Source organism: Pagrus pagrus, assembly GCF_965226575.1.
Source record: "Pagrus pagrus genome assembly, chromosome: 1".
Taxonomy (NCBI): domain Eukaryota; kingdom Metazoa; phylum Chordata; class Actinopteri; order Spariformes; family Sparidae; genus Pagrus; species Pagrus pagrus.
In genome coordinates, this window is record NC_140185.1 from 8,552,237 (window position 1) to 8,566,778 (window position 14,542).

Here is a 14,542-nt window from a genome sequence, read left to right on the forward strand (position 1 = left end):
GAAATCAGAGGCGACCGGAATTGCTGTTCTGTCACATGAAGGCAGCAGAGAGAAGCACAGCATATTTTCAGTGTGAGAGAAGATCAGACAGAGAGAAAAGTCAGGCAGGTGGGATCAGAAAAAGAAAAGTGAATGATACGACTGCTCTATTAGTGCTCCATCGCTGCTTCATTGTGCTACTGTTTCCCCTTTATTGACACTGTAAGTGCCTGCTATGAATTATTTCCCTGTACTGCCTCATTATTTGTCCGTGGTTACACCAAATCCTTCTGTATTCTTTTAATCCCAAAATGTATTTCTCAGTGGGGTCAAATAAAAACAAGTCCCACTGAAAAGAAAGCTGAAAGGTTTAATCATTTATCACTCAGGGCTGTAGAACAAAATGCAAGTTGTAGTTCCTTCATGTTAATCTCAAAACAAAAATGATATATGAATACATTATAAGTCATAAAAATAATCTATACTAATTTTATATACACCTTTGCCTCTTATTGTGTTCAAAGATGGTAGGTCATTGCAGCTGTTAAGTGAATAAAGTTACGTTTCAGACTTTGTGGGGCTCTGTCTCTAAACCCCAACTGGTCAAGGCAGACGACCATCTTTAAGCCTGGGTCTGCTCCGAGGTTTCTGCCTGATAAAAAGACTGTTTGTCCTCACCACTGTCTCTGTTGTTGTTATATCGGTACTTCCCGAGCTGGATCTCAGCAACCAATGAGAGAGGCATAGTAGCTGACATGCTACCAATCAACCTTAAACATTTAAGCACTCGAGGCTAACACTGGCTAACATACAACTGTTGACAGACACTTAAAATCTCACCTCCTTAATCAGACTTGTTTAACCTTCTCCTTTTGTTTTTCCCCACTGCAACACATTACTACAGCAAGTTGTTAAACCACGCTCATCTCCATTTTGTATTGTAGTCCTTGAGGCTAACACTAGCTAACATATTACTGTTGACAGATCTTAAAATCTCACCTCCAGTTCTTGCTAAAGAATAGAAAACACATGTTGATGGCATCTCCCCACTCATCCAGACTTCTTTAACATTCTGCTTTTGTTTTTACCTCACTAAAACACATTAATAGCACGTCGTTGCACCATGCTGATCTCCCTTTTGTTTATGTCTACTTCCCCATGAGATCGTGAGACTTCAGCCCAGCTTGAGTCTGCAGAGCCATGAAGCCAGAGTGCTTCAGCCATGCCCCGCTGCTACACAGAGTGGTGTTCACTGTTTATTCAAAATGTATGCTGCGTGTCCAAATCAAACCAAATTCAACACTGCACTTCTTTGGGTCCTCAGAAACAGATATGCGAGAAACAGGCTGACAGACTGACAGATATTTTATGTTTTATAGTTTGATGGTTTAGACCTGCTCTATATGAAAAGTGTCATGAGATAACATTTTGTTGCTATTTAGCACTAAAATTGATTTGACATTACTAACGATTACTTTTATTCCAAATTTAGTACTGTGTGTCTCATTTGGGCAAACAGGAAGCATGGAAGCATTTCCACTAGTTTAATAAGGGTCTCAAATAGGGCTCTTGCAAAAAGAGCATGGGCCCCCAAGCCCCACCCCTGTGCACTGCAGTGTTATATTAGTATAATGTCATGTGATGCTCTGTTATGTTATGTTACGATGATAAAAGCTTGGGCTGAGGTAATCTATTTTCATGCTCGACTGAAGTGTACTCAGCTGGCACCAGGATGGTTAAAAATTCAACACTTGCCACACAAGAACTCAATTACACACATCAGCAGCACACTGTGTTACACTGCTGTAACTGTTGTACATGTTCACAAGGTGAAGTACTGTGGTACAACTGTGGACCAATGCTTAGGGACGATTACAATCTGCAGCATATTTATTTTATGATTTTCAATGTGTGCTTTAAGCTTTAGGCTGCTATATTTTGACACTTATGGTGGTATGATTCTGTTCCTCAGAGGGACTACATGATGAGAAGGTGGTGTGTATCTTATCTTATCTTAAAGGGCATGTTTGTACGATATTCTAACAACGGTTATAAACACTGAAACACTGACCTCTGTAGTCGACATGCTTGCAAAAAGGTAACAGCTGTCATGATGCATTTGTCCAGTAGATGCATCTGTTGTGCTTCTGTCAGGACTGGTGTTACTGGTGCAGTGCAAGCTATCCAGCTACCATTCAGGCGGATGTAATGTTACTCTTCATTGTGCTATTTAAAGTTAATGCCTCCTGGAAATCTGGATGTGATGGTTGAATTAGAGCAGCAGCACCTCCAAAAGGGCTCCCATCTGTAGTACTCCCTTCAGCTGTACTATGATCTCCAGTTTTGTGTTGGCAAATTGAATCTTGCACTGGTTGTCCTGGCACCAGTTTTTCATATTATTTTTTTTCTAAAACACAAAGATAGCCATGTGTTTTTTCATTTGTATCAGGGATCAGAATGATGAAGTCCATCCACACTGGAGTTTGTCATGCGGAAGAAATGAAAATGACAGCGGGGTTGCAGCACAGAGTGCCACAGAGACAGCAGTAAAAACACAGGGCGAAAAATCCTCCATCATAACAGTTAAATAAGAGCACTGAGTGCCAAGGTCACTTACCACTCACCCCCACAGCTTTTGGCTTACAATATTCCTCGGACCATTCAGATGCTCTATCAGGACCAACTCAATAGCATCTGAAGCAGCACAATCTATCAGGCAAACTGTGGACTCAGCAGGAAAGATCGTCCATTTCTCATGGAGTCATTCAGAGTACCCGGGGTGATTTAAGATCAACCACAGTGCCTGCTCATGCAGTGCAAGCCAACTGAGGACATTATTTTAGGATGCCTCTTAATCACAAGGTCCAAAGAAAGAAGAATGCATTCATGCATTTATCCAACAAATAAATTAGCAGAGCACAGATGCCAGTGATGTCCGAGTTTATTTGAAATGCAAAAACCTTTGATGCCCTATGTTGGTTTTGGCTTTGCTCTCAGAAACTATAATTATATTTAGTATTTTCGGTGCTTTTGCATATAATATATACAAAAATGTATTATATGTCTTTTCTGTGGTTGATTTTTCAATGATTGTTGAATAACTGCAGAAAACAGCGGCTGTGGGAAACTATTTTGTGTCACAGAAACACACTGAAGTTGTGCCAAAAAACAGATGATTTTTTTCTGTATATCCGACCAACTAAATGAGAAAATAATCATCAAATCCACCAGAGAGGTCAATGATAATATGAAGTATGTGAACATTGTCCCCGAAACGGTGTAAAAATATAACACATGTGGTACATAAGACCTCTGGAAAGGACATCCTTTAACAGATGTTGTCTGACTCTGGACTTCTTTCTGTTGGCTGCATGTCTTGTTGGTGATAAAGCAACTTAAGGTCATTCTACTCTTGACCTCTGGACTGGACATTTCAGTAATTAAGCACATCGTTAAAATGACTTGTGTGAGTTAATATTCAATTAAGTAGATTTGAGATTTATGATAGTGTCTGTATGCTGAAGCAGCTTCTACTCTAAACAGCTAAATAGATTTCTATGAGAGCAGTGGGCTGAAAAACAACTCCCAGGAGATCTGTGGACAAAAGCTTTGTTTCTATCCATATTTTTCACAGGCTGAGTTATTTGATCCAAACATCAGATCAACACAGGAACAAGAAACAAAATTTACAAGTCCAAGTAACAATTATTTTCATCATCACTTAGATCGACTATGAATCTATGAATCATGAAAAATGCCAGTTACAATTTACCAAAGCCCAAGGTGATGTCACTAAATTGGTTGTTTTGATCAACCAAAGAAGCTGAAAACATATTTTCTATTTGAGAAAGATTTTAATAATTAATCAGCAATTAGATTTTATTATATATCAGTTCGCTAAGCACTAATTGCCTAATTGTTTCAGTTTTAAATAGATTATCGATGGATATAGGTGACAGTCACAATCAGTCCACAGGTAGACAAATGAACCACGATCTGAACCCTACATCAGCTTGGCCAGAGGGATGGCATTGGTCATCTCACCACTTTGGTCCAGACTTGGGAAATTTGTGCGTCACAGCAGCCAATGGACAGTTCAGTACAACAATAAACAATAATAATAGTAAAAGTAAAAAAATTTATAAACAATATAATAAAAAGGTAAGAAATAGAAACAGACTCATATATACATTATACGTACAAATATAAACAGTGTAATTATAAACAGTGTGGGCAGTGTATTGTTATGGTTTGCTATTTAAAAATTGGCTCTCTGACTTTTCCCCTGGGCGACACCATGACAGTGACATTATTGGCTTTTGGTTAAATGTTTTGACAACTGTTGGGAGGATTATGAAATTCGATTAAAAATCTTCAGGGTTAATCATTATAACTTCGGTGATCCCTAGTTTATTTATTTATTTTAATCCAACATCATTATTGGGTAACTTTTTTTCTCCAACATTTGGTTTAGAACACCTGCAAAACTAATGACATTCACATCAGGCTAACCTGTACTTTGTTTTTGGTGCTAATCAGTTGTTAGCATGCTAATACACTAAGATGGAAATATTGAAACTAAGATGGTGGATGTGATATACATTATCCCTTTTAAACATGATCATTGTTGGCATGTTAGCATGCTAACTTTAGGAATTAGCTGGAAGCACTGTTGTAGCTCAGTACAGCCTCACAAAGATGCTCAATTTTTGTTATAAATATATCTGCACTCTTAATAGTCTTAAACAGGCAAAGATACACACAGTTCATATATTAGTTTGCATCCCAACTATTTAATTATGCACACAAATAAATGGCATGGAACAACTACAAGAGGAGCTTTCATAGAGACAATGATATATATTATTCTGTTTGAATTAAGGTTAGTTTGACAGAGATGATGTGACGTCTTGTTGGTTGAAGACCTTGTAATGTGTTTATCTTGACAGAAGCTGTGTTCATCCATCTAATGACCAGAGATAACAAACCATGTTTAAAAAGTAGGTTTGTCTGTGGAGTCCTCCCCTCAGAGGTTTATTTAGGCCTAGCAGTGAGGACCCCAACCCATAATCCTCCTGCAGACACACCTGTAGAGGAGAGTATAAAGAGCCTGGACTGAACTGAGTCACACATCAAGCTTCACAGAGTCTCTCCACAGCAGCTCTCCACAGAAGCTCCACAGCCTCCAGACCGACCCTGAAGATGACTCCCTCTGCCAGCCTGCTGCTGCTGCTCCTGCTCGGCCTCTGTCAGGCACATCCTCTCCAGGAGGAAGGAGGCCAAGAAGAAGAAGTCCCAGACACCATGGACATCACCACCAGGATTCTGACCTCCAACAATGCCACCGATGAGTTCCTGCTGGAAGGAGACCTGCTGGCTCCCACAACCAGAAACGCCATGACGTGCTGGTCCCAGAGCTGCCAGTGGAGGAAAGCTTCCAACGGCATGGTGATGATCCCCTTCACCATGAGCGCTGAGTTCAGCGGCTGGGAGAGGCAGAAGATCGACAACGGCATGAAGGCCTTCCACAGCAGTACCTGCATCCGCTTCGTCCCCCGTCAGAACGAGTACGACTACATCAGCGTGGAGAACAGAGGCGGATGTTTCTCCGCTCTGGGCAGAACGGGAGGCAGACAGGTGCTCTCTCTCAACAGGCAGGGCTGCCTCTACCACGGCATCATCCAGCACGAGATCAACCACGCTCTGGGCTTCCAGCACGAACAGACCAGGAGCGACCGCGACTACTACGTCAGGATCAACTGGGAGAACATCGACCCCAACATGGCCTACAACTTCTACAAGCAGAACACCAACAACCTGAACACCCCCTACGACTACTCCTCCATCATGCACTATGGAAGAACAGCCTTCTCCATCCAGCACGGCAGGGACTCCATCACCCCCATCCCCAACGCCAACGCGCAGATCGGCCAGAGGCAGGGCATGTCCTACTGGGACATCATGAGGATCAACCTGCTCTACGGCTGCTGATGATGATGCTGATGTTAAATGCAACAAATTCACACTTTTTCTGTTTCTGTTTTCTAAAACTGCTGTAACCTGTGACATCAATGCTAAAGATTGTTGTTTCTCTTACCATTTTAGTCCAAATGCTCAGAATACGACTCCCCACGTGCCTAAATGATCTGTAATAAAGGTAATGCAAAATGACTGATTTCTATCTTGTTATTTTTCTCTATTTCTGTGATAGATTTTTTATTTTCCCCAAAGAGAACATTAGTTTCACAGTGTGCATGCTTCATGCCTCCAGTACAGGTATATTTACATACTGTACAACACCATACATAGGATACATTTCTACAGAATACATAGTGTGTTACTGTGATTAGCAAGCTTTAGCATTTAGCCCCGCCGTGGCAGTGGGTACCAAACTTCTTCTAAAACACACATTTTTCCAGACATGCATTCAGTCTGTCCCAGATCAAGAAATGCACTCAGGACAGCAGCGTTACACTATTGGTTCTCAAACCTTGGTACAAGCTAGAACAAACTGTAGGAATTATTACACAGACATAAACAAAATAATCATTTTGGACATGAGAAATATATAAAAGTATTAATTCACAATCATAAAAAAAGATATATTTTTTATACACCTTTCCACAAGCTCTGGAGATGCATTATTTAAAAAATGATTTGTCGACACAAAAATGTTTACAATGACTTTTATAGTTGGAACTTTGACATCTCTATCAAATTCTGGGATGTAAGCTCTGAGATATTACAAACAGCTCAGTGACTCTCTATCAGAGGAGTGAGCTGTGAAACAACTCCCAGGATCTGTAGCCCAGACTTTTGTTTTAAACTGTTGAGCACACACAAGTTATTACAATATATATAATGAATGAAAACAACACACCAGTTTGTTGAAGAGTCCAGTCAATGTAGGAACAAGACCCTCTGATAATGTAAGATATGTAGGGTTAATTAACACGGCCCTCTAAAACCGTGTAACTTGCATCGAGCTCTAGTCTGCGCTGGACAACACATCTGGTGAAAACTGATCATTAGCCCCACTTTTTTTAACCCTGACAGTTCCCAGGTTTAAGAGGTTAGACTGTTAGACTGTTCAACCAGCACTGCTCCCAGTACACCTCATATGTGCACTCAAACTCTACACATCCCATTCTCATTCTCATTTTGGTTTGCACTAACTGGACATTTTTTAGTGTAAATAAAAATACACTGCCCACACCACAGCCCACAGTCTATTCTATTTCTTATCTTTTTATTATATTGGTTATTTTTTTACCATTATTAATGTTTATTGTAATATTCATGTCCTTTGGCTGCTGTGATACAGAAATTTCCCCATTTGCAGGACAAATAAAGGAATTCTGATTCTGATTCTGATTCTGATTCTGAAGAAGTCAGCTGGCTGCAGAGCTTTTTCCTATCGTGCCCCCTTCCTCTGGAATAACCTCCCAGCTGACATCAGACAATCTGGCTCTATTGACGCCTTTAAATCGAAACTCAAAAATTACTTCTTTGACTTAGCCTTTAATAAGTCCTTGACTTCGATTGCTAGCTTCTTCAGTGGGTCGGTCTCAGTCTCAATGAGTCTCTTACTCATAGTATTAGAATTCACATTGACCTGCCGACGAGAAACAATCTGTTTATTCTGATTAACACTGCATTTCTCTGACTTTTGTTTTTGTTTTCAGTTCCCACAAGCGGCAAGCTGTGCCACTCTCTCACTCTCTATAGCTTCCTCCTCCTCCCCTTCTTTCTCTTTCTCCTCCTCCTCCTCTCTTTTCATTCAGGCTTCCTTCTGATGGACCACAGGCCCCTGGGACCATCTACTGTAGCTCTCCTGGCTCCTGCTGCCTCACATATTGATGGATCTGGATCGTCATTCTCTTGGCTCCGCTGGATCATTGCTCTCCTCTGTTTTACTATCTCCTCATATCTGTATTTCAGTAAAATTTGATGCCTCTTCACTCTGATGAATTCCTTTTACTGCTAATTACCTTGCGTGGCCTGCCCTCTTCCAGGTCACCACGGTGGAGGGCGTGTGGCTCAGGCACCACTTGCCGATGGCTCTGCCTGCTCAGCCGTTCTCCTGAATCCACACACCTTACATATATTATATAAATTGTATCAGATATCAGTCAATGCAATTTGTAAACTGTGATTTTGTTGTTGTGTTCTGTACAAGCGACATCTATTGCACATCTGTCTGTCCTGGAAGAGGGATCCCTCCTCTGTGGCTCTTCCTGAGGTTTCTTCCATCTTTTTTTTTTTCTCAACAAGGCAAGTTTTTCCTCATTTGACTCGAGGGTCTAAGGACAGAGGATGTCGTTCACTGTACAGTTTGTAAAGCCCACTGAGGCAATGTGACTGTGATTTCGGGCAATATAAATAAAATTATCTGATCTGATTTGACTTTGTGCCTCTCATGTGCTAACGTTATATTTATGTCAGAAATAACTCTAAATAAAAAGAAAATCAAAACCTTGATCTTTTTTCCCTGTAACAAATTCAAGTTTTATTCATGTAGTTAGTAAGTGTTTGTGTGTGGCCTTCTGGATTTATTCGCCATGGTAACAGGGTCGCTGTTGGGTAGACAATGTTAGCTTGTCAGTCAGTTCACCCCTTTAGTCTAGACTGAAATGTCCCTTCAACAATTGGATGGACCGCCATTCAAATACTGTACAGACATTCATGGTAACGAGCGAATAAATTGCAGTGACTGTGGTGATCCCATAGCTGGAACAGCAGGCCCTTACTTTCCCTTATCCAGTAAAATATCTAAACTTGTACATGATGCATTGGCTCAAACGTTTGTGCAGACATTAATGGTCCTCAGAAGATGGATCAATAGGATCCATCTTCTGAGGACCATTAATGTCCCAAGAAGATGGATGGATTGGGCGACTGTTTGTATTGTCATCTCGTAGGAGGCCCACGACAGCGTTCAAGTTCTACAAGAAAGTGCAATATTTCTGAAAATTTTGTTTTTTATTTCAATTATTGATATGATAATACAAAAAATCAAACAGCCTTTTGTATACATTTTGATTGAATTAGTTTTTAACAGTTAGTGCAAATCTCCCTACTCTTAAATTACTTATTAAAACCTTGCACTAACTAACAAATGAAATACAATTGTACTTTATTTCTTGCCAAACACCTGGCAACACTTCCTATATTTTCTTCATATTTAACAAAAAAAAGAAAAATGCAAACAGAAGTATTCATCTGTATGCACATAAGGTTTTAACAGTGCAATTTTTTTTGCTAATAAAAAACTTACTTAAACATGGGCTTGTCATGGTAGTCTGTAGCCACCAGTTCCCAGTGTTACACGGTGGTTGGGATTACGCCAATTACATGACTCACTCATGATACTTACTCATTTTGTTCAGCAAGATTATCTTTGCAGATGAACACCACTTTTGTGATTTTCGAAGCATAAATTAAATCTCTAGAAGTAAAAAGCTAACATTAGGCTATAAACAGACTACATTGCGGTTGCATGACTTAAACGTCACCACCACTAAGTGTGTTACTACACAATTGCTACATGTTTTCTATAAATTGATCAATGTTGTAAAGTTAGAGTTAGAATAGGTTGCAACAAAAGCCTGCCTGTAAAGATGGAGTAGTGAGTAGATGAGTCTCCATGTTCAGCATGATGACATTTAATGTCCGTGACAACTTCTTGGCAACAGCCGTTTTAAGACATATTCAACTGTGGGACATTTAATGATCACTAACAAGACCTGTCACAGCTTACCATTAAGGTAGTTTATTTAAATTGGTAGAAGATTTTGGAAAGGATAGGGAAGGGGGGGTCAGGGTTGTTGGATGAGGGAAAGGGGTCGAGGTTCGTGGATGAAGAGGGGGGTTTGAGTAGGGTTGCGGATTGGCTGGACCGTCTAGGAACCAGGGAGGTTGAGATTCAGAATGTGGGTATCTGGCAGAGATGGTGGTGGAACCAGAAGCGTGTGGTGATTCTGCCTGATTCGGTGATGAAGAGTGGATCTTGTGGGGAAGAGTGGCGTGCTTGTCTCTGGTGTACGTATGATAGGATGGGTTTGGTTCGTAAGGGCTTAGGTACGAGTTTAGTCGGAAGAGTAAGATGGGGTGAGAGAGGCCAAACTGGTCGGTCTTGCTCTGTTTGAGGTTGAATCTGAGGGTGTCTTGGGAGTGGATGAAGATGTCTGAGAGGGTTGCATGTCAAGAGGGGTCGTGAGTGGATGTGGTGGAAGTGAGCATCGTAGGAAGCTGAACAATGCTAGGAGGGACATTGATTCAAGGGTCGAGTCGATAAAAGGGGATGAGTATCCTGAGCAGAGTGTTAGGATGCAGCGGGTGAGGAGGTCTGCGGTTAAGGGTAAGTGTTTTGGTGCGAGCTGGGGTTCTGCTTGTCGTAGGCCTTTGATCAGCATGGTGATGTCGGGATGAGAAACAGAGGGAGCTGGAGCTCCAGAGAGCAATTTGATGAAGAAGTTGATGCCACTGAAATATACTTGGATAGTGGATGTTCTAATTTTGAGGATCATATGGGCGTAAGTGACCAAGCTGGTTATTGTTACGTATGGAATGACTTGAAAGTGCACCATCCGGTGTAGTATGATGAAAGGGTTTTAGGTGACAGACTGTTCGGGAAGCTAACATTAGGCTATAAACAGACTACAGTGCGGTCACATGACTAACACTTCACCACCACTAAGTGTGTTACTACACAATTACTACACGTTTTCTATAAATTGATCAATGTACAAGGTTTCAAGTTAGAGCAAGAATAGGTTGCAACTAAAGTCTGCCTGTAAAGATGGAGTAGTGAGTAGATGAGTCTCCATGTTCAGCATGATGACATTTAATGTCTGTGACAACTTCTGTAGTCCTGTTTAGCCACTTGTTAGCAACAGCTGTTTTTAAGACATGTAAGCACTTTATAATTCAACTGTGGGACATTTAACGATGTATTTTATGTCGTAGAACAAAACATGTAAATATCTTAAGCCTGTGGTAACCACAGACCTTATTTCAGGCATTTAACCGTAAACCAATTTGAAAAACTCCAACAAACTACAAACTAAACCACTCTATGAGGATAAAGAAGTTATTACCTCACTGATAAGTTGGAGGTGTGCAACCCGTCACCTGCAGCTCTTCATCTAACAGCTCCTTCTTGTTCCATTACTCCCACAGACTGAATGAAACTACTCCCAGACACATTTTAAAACTGATCCGCTGTCAACAAAGGCAGTAAATGACCGCTGTTTTGCTCTGTAGACGTATTTTTGCTGAACAACAGCGGTGCTAACTGAAGACACTGCATTTCCTGTGATGAGTTTGCTTTTTAAATAGAATTTGTTTTTATTTCAATTACATATTAAGGTGTAGTTTGAATATGTGTCAAAATAACTAAAGAAAGGATTAAATAAAAAATGATTTTGCAGGTTGGATTCTATTATATTTTTGATCTCAGGTCGTGGGCCGGATGCAGGGGAGTGGGGCCCCAAGTGGCCCGACTCCTGCTCTAGAACCACCATGAGATTTACATTTATGGTGTTGAGAGAAATATCTCAATGACTATTTGATGAATTCCCATGACATTTGATGCACACATTTATGTCTCCCTCTGGAAGGGGAACTCAACAAGTTCTTGAAGGTCTCACCATTCCACATGCTGATTGCAGCAGACGTCCTTCAAGCTGTTGCCAAGGGGGAATAGTTCAGGTCCGTCGATTTGAAGGACACTTATCTTCATGTCCCCAATCTGCCTCACCACAGACGGTTTCTTCATTTTGCCTTCCAAGACTCTCCCAGCTCAAGGAACTTCCATTCCGACTTCCTCTCCCCACACAGGTGTTTCCCAGGTGCATTGCTGCAGGGCTGTTGTGCCTGCTGTCACAGGGCATGAAGATTCTGCCTTATCTAGACAATTGGTTGGTTTGTTTATAGAAGAGCTTTCTGAACCCCTGTCAGAGCATAACATTCATTGTTGTGGTTTTGAACATGGTCACTATGATGGCCTGTCCATCGCTTCAGCAAGTGGACGATGTCCTCTACCTCTTTCCTCTATTCCTAAGAGGCAATGTATTACCATACATATAATTGTAATTTTTTTTTAATCTTCCAACATCATCAGGTTAAAATTTTAATTCATCCAAATGGATTAATGGACGTTTATGTTCAACTGACATCAGAGATTCTCCCACGACCATAAAAAGGGAGTTCTCTTGGTTGTAGCAGTTTGTGTATCTATGATGTACATGTGATGTGTTAATCTTGACACATCCTAACCAGTAAAGCTGTGTTCATCCATCTAATGAGCAGAGATAACAAACCATGTTTAAAAAGTAGGTTTGTCTGTGGAGTCCTCCCCTCAGAGGTTTATTTAGGCCTAGCAGTGAGGACCCCAACCCATAATCCTCCTGCAGACACACCTGTAGAGGAGAGTATAAAGAGCCTGGACTGAACTGACACACATCAAGCTTCACAGAGTCTCTCCACAGCAGCTCTCCACAGAAGCTCCACAGCCTCCAGACCGACCCTGAAGATGACTCCCTCTGCCAGCCTGCTGCTGCTGCTCCTGCTCGGCCTCTGTCAGGCACATCCTCTCCAGGAGGAAGGAAGCGGAGAAGAAGAGGAAGTCCCAGACACCATGGACATCACCACCAGGATTCTGACCTCCAACAACGCCACCGATGAGTTCCTGCTGGAAGGAGACCTGCTGGCTCCCACAACCAGAAACGCCATGACGTGCTGGTCCCAGAGCTGCCAGTGGAGGAAAGCTTCCAACGGCATGGTGATGATCCCCTTCACCATGAGCGCTGAGTTCAGCGGCTGGGAGAGGCAGAAGATCGACAACGGCATGAAGGCCTTCCACAGCAGTACCTGCATCCGCTTCGTCCCCCGTCAGAACGAGTACGACTACATCAGCGTGGAGAACAGAGGCGGATGTTTCTCCGCTCTGGGCAGAACGGGAGGCAGACAGGTGCTCTCTCTCAACAGGCAGGGCTGCCTCTACCACGGCATCATCCAGCACGAGATCAACCACGCTCTGGGCTTCCAGCACGAACAGACCAGGAGCGACCGCGACTACTACGTCAGGATCAACTGGGAGAACATCGACCCCAACATGGCCTACAACTTCTACAAGCAGAACACCAACAACCTGAACACCCCCTACGACTACTCCTCCATCATGCACTATGGAAGAACAGCCTTCTCCATCCAGCACGGCAGGGACTCCATCACCCCCATCCCCAACGCCAACGCGCAGATCGGCCAGAGGCAGGGCATGTCCTACTGGGACATCATGAGGATCAACCTGCTCTACGGCTGCTGATAATGGTGATTCTGATCAAAGTTGTCAGTTATTGAGGAGACAACTGAGCTATCTTCTATAAATATTCTATAATAAAACCAGTGCAAAACACCATTGTCTTGTTATTTTTATTATTTTTGTGTGCATATACACACATTAGGATAAACCCAAACTAGCATGTGATTCACAGACCCCAAGAAAACAGAACTGGCTGCATAGACTGTGTCTAATGGTGCAAACTCCTGTACAGTAACAGTAGTTAACAGCCTCTCAGAGTGACATCTGAAGAGCTCTTCCTTTTTTTAGCTCCACAATGAAACAGGTGTTCAGATCCTATAGCCCGGTGGGGGTGTGATGTGTGTGGGTGGGTGAAGGTGGGGGGCTTCATCTGCTGTTTTAACACAAGTGATGATAGATATCAGGCTTATCATAATGTGGTCTATTGTTTCAAATGATGGTTGAGATACTGCTTACTTCGGGTTTTCTTTGGTTTGTGCACCTTAGATGAACTATGGGGTTGTAACAGATTTTTTTTACCCTTTACCCCAGTGAGAGGCAGGCATTGCATGTTCATCCCATCTGTTTCCATCTTCCTGTGGTATCTCTCACCTCGGCTGCCTGCCTGCCAACTATCTCTGCCATGAAGTGAGGACATTCCCTACAGGCTCTGCATTGCATATGGACGACCCTCCTCCAAGACACAGCAGACAGACAGGAAGCTGCTTCTAAAACTGTCCCTCAATGTCCCTCACAGAGAAGAACTGTACACCAGCAGTTGTTTGTGGCACTGTAGTGTCGGTCAGTCCAGTTAGCCATGTGCAGCAATGAAATACAGCTAGTAAAAAAGGTTTGTTTGTGAAATTCAGAAACACACACTACTACAGCCATCACATCTCCACATTTCTAATCAAGGAAAATTTCAAGAGAGAGATCCAATCAGAAGGTGATGTCAGAAATGTGTGACTAATTGTCATAACCTATCCTAAATTCAAAATGGTATCATATTTTCTCTTGATGTATTCAAGCACCAAAAACAGCATAGGAAGCAGAGTAAAAGCCTCCATTCATCATAGTGCTAATAACATGATGTAGGGTGATGTAGCCCTTTCACTGTTACTGTACACACACTCAAGTACTGTGCTTACGTACAAATTTAATGTACTTGTTCTTTACTTGAATCTTTTCTTTATTAGGTAACTTTATACTTTTCCTCTACTTCATCTCAAAGGGATATTGAACTGACAGCTTTAGTAAAGA

At 41.9% G+C, this 14,542-nt stretch overlaps 2 protein-coding genes across 2 annotated transcripts; both read left to right on the forward strand.

The window, feature by feature from the left end:
- The first annotated feature begins 5,130 nt into the window (after window positions 1-5,130).
- On the forward strand, window positions 5,131-6,150 carry LOC311254615 (high choriolytic enzyme 1-like). The gene has a single exon (XM_084348488.1). It carries the CDS (start codon window positions 5,182-5,184, stop codon window positions 5,968-5,970), a length of 789 nt encoding a protein of 262 aa, XP_084204614.1. The 5' UTR covers window positions 5,131-5,181; the 3' UTR covers window positions 5,971-6,150.
- Window positions 6,151-12,463: 6,313 nt separating this feature from the next.
- Window positions 12,464-13,341, forward strand: LOC311254590 (high choriolytic enzyme 1-like). The gene has a single exon (XM_084348452.1). It carries the CDS (start codon window positions 12,515-12,517, stop codon window positions 13,304-13,306), a length of 792 nt encoding a protein of 263 aa, XP_084204578.1. The 5' UTR covers window positions 12,464-12,514; the 3' UTR covers window positions 13,307-13,341.
- Window positions 13,342-14,542: the final 1,201 nt, after the last annotated feature.

Bases quoted from the DNA above. Each gene is read 5' to 3' on its own strand.
- LOC311254615 (XM_084348488.1), top strand. From the start codon at position 5,182: ATGACTCCCTCTGCCAGCCTGCTGCTGCTGCTCCTGCTCGGCCTCTGT.
- LOC311254590 (XM_084348452.1), top strand. From the start codon at position 12,515: ATGACTCCCTCTGCCAGCCTGCTGCTGCTGCTCCTGCTCGGCCTCTGT.